This window comes from Procambarus clarkii, chromosome 24 (assembly GCF_040958095.1).
Source record: "Procambarus clarkii isolate CNS0578487 chromosome 24, FALCON_Pclarkii_2.0, whole genome shotgun sequence".
Taxonomy (NCBI): domain Eukaryota; kingdom Metazoa; phylum Arthropoda; class Malacostraca; order Decapoda; family Cambaridae; genus Procambarus; species Procambarus clarkii.
Window position 1 is genome coordinate 1,153,764 of NC_091173.1, and position 9,002 is coordinate 1,162,765.

The window sequence follows — 9,002 nt, forward strand, 5'->3', positions numbered from 1 at the left end:
CTCTGAACACAGTGTGGGCCGGGTGGGTGTATAGGACTCTGAACACAGTGTGGAAGTCACGGTGTCAACACAGTGAATTTCATTCGTGAGTTACAAGAAAAGTTACAGATAAGAAGTTGGTTCCTGCGCTGAGTCACACCAGGGGTGGCACTGTCATGCGTCACACCAGGGGTGGCACTGTCATGCGTCACACCATGGGTGGCACAGTCATGCGTCACACCATGGGTGGCACTGTCATGTGCTCACCAGGGGTGGCACTGTCATGCGTCACACCAGGGGTGGCACTGTCATGCGTCACACCAGGGGTGGCACTGTCATGCGTCACGCCATGGGTGGCACTGTCATGTGTCGCACCAGGGGTGGCACTGTCATGCGTCACACCAGGGGTGGCACTGTCATGCGTCACACCAGGGGTGGCACTGTCATGCGTCACACCAGGGGTGGCACTGTCATGCGTCACACCAGGGGTGGCACTGTCATGCGTCACGCCATGGGTGGCACTGTCATGTGTCGCACCAGGGGTGGCACTGTCATGCGTCACGCTGTGGAAACCGACCTGTGAGATTTATATTTATTTAATTTATATGAATTTATATTTACGTTAATTTATATACTTCGATAGCAATTTGTATAATGATAAGTGGACTGTATTTCTGCAATAATCTCTTAATCTCACAAATCGATCCTCTACACATTAGGGGGGGGGGGGTTATTAGTTTATATATATATGCAGCCAATCAAACTACAGAATTAGACTACATACATTGAAGAGGTTCCTTATCTTATAGTACAGCAGGTTAGTCCACCAGGTATAACTAGGGTGTAGACACCAAATTATCCTCTTTGAGGTAGCTTCCATCACCCAGTAACTGGTGCACAAAATCTTGCTTCCTCGTCTTGACCTGTCAAAAGTGCGCTAGCTGTGAAGCCAGAATCCTATATATGACAAGCTATATCAGAGAAAACACTATACATGGAACAATAAAGACCTGGCTTAATTACCTTTAGTTTGAGGCTATGTCGTGCTCTAACCAGGTCACCCTATATAATGACATTAATGGCCATAAATGAAAGATACATGGGTTTCGGAAAGAACACTTAACTTGAATTTGTTGACAGCATGTGATAAATGTTACACCTTTGGTTTCCATAACACTACGTCCAAGTAAAATTAACAGGAGCCGAATTTGCTCCCGTGTGAGCCTCTGGTCTCGTATAAACAATGGCTGCATCTAACACTCCATACTATTGACGCCTGGCCGACATTGTCCAGATATGATAGGAGCCGAATTTGCTCCACGCGTCTCGGATGTGACACAACAATGGCTGCCCTCCTTCCCCACTCCGACGCCTGGCTTACATTGTCCAGATTTCAGAAAGTGATAGAAGGGTCACATTTACTCTACTTTAATATTGATAATTAAGTTAATTTATATAAGATGTTTTTATGATGGTAAAGTCCAAAGACTAATGTATTTAAGAATAATTCCCACCATAATAGGTGGTGAATTATAATAGTATGTATTGATGATATCCCGTTTTCTTTCGACGGTAATTCCACTACAAGTTACGTTTTCTATGGGTAACTTGTTTATACAATACAGCTATTATCTGTATGATTATTAAATGGTGTCGGATTTTCCGACACACGTAATGGGTGGCACTGTCATGCGTCACGCCAGGGGTGGCACTGTCATGCGTCACACCAGGGGTGGCACTGTCATGCGTCACGCCAGGGGTGGCACTGTCATGCGTCACACCAGGGGTGGCACTGGCATGCGTCACACCAGGGGTGGCACTGTCATGAGTCACGCCAGGGGTGGCACTGTCATGCTTCACACCAGGGGTGGCACTGTCATGCGTCACACCAGGGATGGCACTGCCATGCGTCACACCAGGGCTGGCACTGTCATGCGTCACACCAGGGGTGGCACTGTCATGCGTCGCACCAGGGGTGGCACTGTCATGCGTCACGCCATGGGTGGCACTGTCATGCGTCACGCCAGGGGTGGCACTGTCATGCGTCACACCACGGGTGGCACTGTCATGCGTCACGCCAGGGGTGGCACTGTCATGCGTCACGCCAGGGGTGGCACTGTCATGCGTAACGCCAGGGGTATCAGTCATGCGTCACGATAGGGGTGGCACTGTCATGCGTCACGCCAGGGGTGGCACTGTCATGCGTTACACCAGGGGTGGCACTGTCATGTGTCACACCAGGGGTGGCACTGTCATGCGTCACACCAGGGGTGGCACTGTCATGCGTCACACCAGGGGTGGCACTGTCATGCGTCACGCCAGGGGTGGCACTGTCATGCGTCACGACAGGGGTATCACTGTCATGCGTCACGATAGGGGTGGCACTGTCATGCATCACGCCAGGGGTGGCACTGTCATGCGTCACGCCAGGGGTGGCACTGTCATGCGTCACGCCAGGGGTGGCACTGTCATGCGTCACACCAGGGGTGGCACTGTCATGCGTCACCAGGGGTGGCACTGTCATGCGTCACACCAGGGGTGGCACTGTCATGCGTCACACCAGGGGTGGCACTGTCATGCGTCACGCCAGGGGTGGCACTGTCATGCGTCACGCCAGGGGTAGCACTGTCATGCGTCACGCCAGGGGTGGCACTGTCATGCGTCACGCCAGGGGTGGCACTGTCATGCGTCACACCAGGGGTGGCACTGTCATGCGTCACCAGGGGTGGCACTGTCATGCGTCACCAGGGGTGGCACTGTCATGCGTCACACCAGGGGTGGCACTGTCATGCGTCACACCAGGGGTGGCACTCTCATGCGTCACGCCAGGGGTGGCACTGTCATGCGTCACGCCAGGGGTGGCGCTGTCAGGTGTCACACCAGGGGTGGCACTGTCATGCGTCACACCAGGGGTGGCACTGTCATGCGTCACACCAGGGGTGGCACTGTCATGCGTCACACCAGGGGTGGCACTGTCATGCGTCACACCATGGGTGGCACTGTCATGCGTCACACCAGGGGTGGCACTGTCATGCGTCACACCAGGGGTGGCACTGTCATGCGTTACACCAGGGGTGGCACTGTCATGCGTTACACCAGGGGTGGCACTGTCATGTGTCACACCAGGGGGTGGCACTGTCATGCGTCACACCAGGGGTGGCACTGTCATGCGTCACGACAGGGGTATCACTGTCATGCGTCACGATAGGGGTGGCACTGTCATGCATCACGCCAGGGGTGGCACTGTCATGCGTCACGCCAGGGGTGGCACTGTCATGCGTCACGCCAGGGGTGGCACTGTCATGCGTCACACCAGGGGTGGCACTGTCATGCGTCACCAGGGGTGGCACTGTCATGCGTCACACCAGGGGTGGCACTGTCATGCGTCACACCAGGGGTGGCACTGTCATGCGTCACGCCAGGGGTGGCACTGTCATGCGTCACGCCAGGGGTAGCACTGTCATGCGTCACGCCAGGGGTGGCACTGTCATGCGTCACGCCAGGGGTGGCACTGTCATGCGTCACACCAGGGGTGGCACTGTCATGCGTCACCAGGGGTGGCACTGTCATGCGTCACACCAGGGGTGGCACTGTCATGCGTCACACCAGGGGTGGCACTGTCATGCGTCACGCCAGGGGTGGCACTGTCATGCGTCACGCCAGGGGTGGCGCTGTCAGGTGTCACACCAGGGGTGGCACTGTCATGCGTCACACCAGGGGTGGCACTGTCATGCGTCACACCAGGGGTGGCACTGTCATGCGTCACACCAGGGGTGGCACTGTCATGCGTCACACCATGGGTGGCACTGTCATGCGTCACACCAGGGGTGGCACTGTCATGCGTCACACCAGGGGTGGCACTGTCATGCGTTACACCAGGGGTGGCACTGTCATGCGTCACACCAGGGGTGGCACTGTCATGCGTCACGCCAGGGGTGGCACTGTCATGCGTCACACCAGGGGTGGCACTGTCATGCGTCACACCATGGGTGGCATTGTCATGCGTCACACCAGGGGTGGCACTGTCATGCGTCACGCCAGGGGTGGCACTGTCATGCGTCACACCAGGGGTGGCACTGTCATGCGTCACACCAGGGGTGGCACTGTCATGCGTCACACCAGGGGTGGCACTGTCATGCGTCACACCAGGGGTGGCACTGTCATGCGTCACACCAGGGGTGGCACTGTCATGCGTCACACCAGGGGTGGCACTGTCATGCGTCACGCCAGGGGTGGCACTGTCATGCGTCACACCAGGGGTGGCACTGTCATGTGGGTGTCACACCAGGGCGTGGCACTGTCATGTGAGTGTCACACCAGGGGTGGCACTGTCATGTGGGTGTCACACCAGGGGTGGCACTGTCAGGTGTCACACCAGGGGTGGCACTGTCAGGTGTCACACCAGGGGTGGCACTGTCAGGTGTCACACCAGGGGTGGCACTGTCATGTGGGTGTCACACCAGGGCGTGGCACTGTCATGTGAGTGTCACACCAGGGGTGGCACTGTCATGTGGGTGTCACACCAGGGGTGGCACTGTCAGGTGTCACACCAGGGGTGGCACTGTCAGGTGTCACCAGGGGTGGCACTGTCAGGTGTCACACCAGGGGTGGCACTGTCATGCGTCACACCAGGGGTGGCACTGTCAGGTGTCACACCAGGGGTGGCACTGTCATGCGTCACACCAGGGGTGGCACTGTCAGGTGTCACACCAGGGGTGGCACTGTCATGCGTCACACCAGGGGTGGCACTGTCAGGTGTCACACCAGGGGTGGCACTGTCAGGTGTCACACCAGGGGTGGCACTGTCATGCGTCACACCAGGGGTGGCACTGTCATGCGTCACGCCATGGGTGGCACTGTCATGCGTCGCACCAGGGGTGGCACTGTCATGCGTCACACCAGGGGTGGCACTGTCATGCGTCACACCAGGGGTGGCACTGTCATGCGTCACACCAGGGGTGGCACTGTCATGCGTCACACCAGGGGTGGCACTGTCATGCGTCACGCCATGGGTGGCACTCATGTGTCGCACAAGGGGTGGCACTGTCAGGTGTCACACCAGGGGTGGCACTGTCAGGTGTCACACCAGGGGTGGCACTGTCAGGTGTCACACCAGGGGTGGCACTGTCATGTGAGTGTCACACCAGGGGTGGCACTGTCATGTGGGTGTCACACCAGGGGTGGCAATGTCATGTGGGTGTCACACCAGGGGTGGCACTGTCAGGTGTCACACCAGGGGTAGCACTGTCAGGTGTCACACCAGGGGTGGCACTGTCAGGTGTCACACCAGGGGTGGCACTGTCAGGTGTCACACCAGGGGTGGCACTGTCAGGTGTCACACCAGGGGTGGCACTGTCAGGTGTCACACCAGGGGTGGCGCTGTCATGCGTCACACCAGGGATGGCGCTGTCATGTGGGTGTCACACCAGGGGTGGCAATGTCATGTGGGTGTCACACCAGGGGTGGCACTGTCATCAGTCACACCATGGGTGACATTGTCATGTGTCACACCAGGAGTGGCACTGTCATATTAGTCATAACCGCATAATACTTCACATACACATAACGTCACCCCCCCCTTCCCCTCACCCCCCAGACAACAAAGGATAACTTCATCACACAACAAAAAAATCCGGTTTTTGTCACACACAAGAACAATTTTCCTTCATGCAGGCATCCGGTGGTGTGACACCTTGCCCTTCAGGGCCCGGGAGGCTCCTCTTACCAGTCCTGGTGACAATTGTGTATATGTATATATATATATATATATATATATATATATATATATATATATATATATATATATATATATATATATATATATATATATATATATATGTAATATATATATATATGTATGTAATATATATATATATGTATGTAATATATATATATATGTATGTAATATATATATATATGTATGTAATATATATATATATGTATGTAATATATATATATATGTATGTAATAAATATATATGTATGTAATATATATATATGTATGTAATATATATATATATGTATGTAATATATATATATATGTATGTAATATATATATATATGTATGTAATATATATATATATGTATGTAATAAATATATATGTATGTAATATATATATATGTATGTAATATATATATATATGTATGTAATATATATATATGTATGTAATATATATATATATGTATATAATATATATATATATGTATGTAATAAATATATATGTATGTAATATATATATATGTATGTAATATATATATATATGTATGTAATATATATATATGTATGTAATATATATATATATGTATGTAATATATATATATATGTATGTAATATATATATATATGTATGTAATATATATATATATATATGTATGTAATATATATATATATATATGTATGTAATATATATATATATGTATGTAATATATATATATGTATGTAATATATATATATATGTATGTAATATATATATATATGTATGTAATATATATATATATGTATGTAATATATATATATATGTATGTAATATATATATATATGTATGTAATATATATATATATGTATGTAATATATATATATGTATGTAATATATATATATGTATGTTATATATATATATATATATATATATATATATATATATATATATATATATATATATATATATATATATATATATATATATATATATATATATATAATTATAATATATACACATAATACTAGCAGTACCTGGCCACAGCAACCTACCCTGTCCCCCAGTACTCCTCACCATTCCCCCCCCCACACCCGGCTCCTTGGTCTCCCAACCGTTCCCCATTCCACCGTCCCCTCGTCCTCTCCACCATCTCTCACTTCCGTCCCAAATGGTCTGATGTTCCTATCAGAAAATTGGTAACATCAAGTGACCTGCTGTTCCCATCACTGAAATATAAGAAAAACAGTAAAAAGATGAAATGAAATTATGAAAAATAAAAAAAATAAACTTTACTCACGAAATGAACGGTATGGTAAAGAACACAGCTCAATTCCAACGCAATTCACACAAAATAATTAAATCAAAATGAAAAAAATTCAATATCTATGAAAATAAAATTTATCAATGAAATCGGAAACATTGGAATGGAATTTGTGACATATTTAGTATAGCGTGCATGTTGGTCTTATTTGCAACAGATGGCGCTGTTTTTCAAAAACGCATGCTTTTTGCCTGTCACAAGGGTGGCATCTATATAGTAGGTGTATAAAAAGACGCGCCTATTCGAATGCAACGTTGTGTCAAGATTTCAAAGCAATCGGTGAAGAACTTTTGGAGATTACAGCGTGTGTTGCTTTTACGTCCAACAGATGGCACTGTTTTTAAAAAAAAACATGTTTTTACCTGTCACAGGTGAGGCATGTATTTAGTAGATATGTAAAAAGACGCGTCTATTTGCATGCAACGTTGTGTTAAAATTTCAAAGCAATCGGTAAAGAAGTTTTGAAGATTTCCCTTACATGAAAAACACAAAAACAAAAATATTCAGAAAAAACATTTTTTTTACCGTCACAGACGTGACATCTATATAGTATGTATATAAAAACCTGCTTGGATGGCATAGAACGTTGAGTGAAAATTTCAAAGCAATTGGTAAAGATCTTTCGGAGACTAGCTATTCTGAACAAACGAACATTTACATTTGTATTTATATAGACTAGCAGTACCCGCCACGCGTTGCTGTGGCTCAGTCTGGTTAAATGGGAAAGAAAGAAAAGAGAAAGCGCACGTTTCTAATAGGTTTAATTTCACAATGCTTGTGGGTATACAATATTTTTGTTGTTCCATTGTCTGTGGAGTTATAGAGAATGTCTGATTTGCCGACTCTAGAACACGCAATATATAATTGTCCACGTGAGAAGCAATCCGTGTCTAGATATAAACTGCACAATTCTAAAGATTGGCCCTGAGCTTTGTTGATAGTGTTTGCAAACGCCAATCGAATTAGAAATTACTATCTCTTAAATTGAAATGGAGTATTTGTTAGAATGATAGGAATGCAAGGAATGAGAACATCTTCACCTTCGAAAGGTCCGGTCAAGATTGTTGCTTCTACGACGTCGCTGAATAATTTTTTTCCTCAACAATGTCGACGGACTTGTATGTGACTGCCTCGCTCTGAATGTTAGACTGAATAATATTGTTGAAGGTCGTAGACGTTTTGTTCTTGGCCGCAAGAATAGCTTGTTCACTCAGCCAATCGTTAGTCTTATAATTGGTTTGAATATTGAGAAATACTTTTTCAACCAATTCTTCTTTTGACGTCAGTAAATTGCAGCAGTTATGAGGCAAAGAAATTCGTCCTGAGGTCAGATCAACCGGCCCGTTTACGTTCCCAATTTCAAGAAATTGATGTGAGAATATGTCAGCTGATGGATCGTTTTGCAGTAGCTACATAACTACACGCATATTTGTAGTTAATTTAAATGTCTTTACGTGGCGCCACAAAGTAGAGTATTTCAGGCAAGCATTTATTTCGTCCGCTGGTGTCGATCGAGGAATTATTGGTAATGTTTGGCTAAAATCTACTGCAAACAATATTAACTCTTTCCTAAATGGTCTGATGTTTCCACGCAAATCTTGCGATGATCGATCATGAGCCTCGAACGATTTTTTGCCATGCATTGTGCATTCATACCAAACAATAAGTTTACCTTTCTGCAATACTTGTCCCAGGCCTGACGCTTTGGAAATGTTGCACGTGGGAGTTTCAATGAATTGCATGGTCAATGGCGATTTCAAAGCCGAAGTAGCAGTTCATCCACCTGGTAACAATGTCGCAGCAATTCCGGACGATGCAAGAGCTAAGGTTATGCCATTTTGGGATCGAAGATGGGAGTTGCTCCTGAGCTACCGTGCAGTGAGGACGTGTCGCCTGCTCGCTCCGGTAGTTTGAGGTGGTTAACGTTTTCGCCGGCAGGGGGTGTGGGTGTCTCTACCCTCCCTGCTGTTCCTGGTGGTGTGGACGTGGCGCTTCTACGATGGGCGG

General features: G+C 47.4%; 1 protein-coding gene across 1 annotated transcript; it reads right to left on the reverse strand.

The window, feature by feature from the left end:
* Window positions 1-214: 214 nt before the first annotated feature.
* On the reverse strand, window positions 215-2,127 carry LOC138368159 (protein PBMUCL2-like). The gene is made up of 2 exons (XM_069330464.1): window positions 1,651-2,127; window positions 215-556 (listed from the first exon to the last, which is right to left on the reverse strand). The coding sequence occupies exons 1-2, from the start codon at window positions 2,125-2,127 to the stop codon at window positions 215-217; spliced, it is 819 nt and encodes a 272-aa protein (XP_069186565.1).
* Between the last annotated feature and the right edge of the window lie 6,875 nt (window positions 2,128-9,002).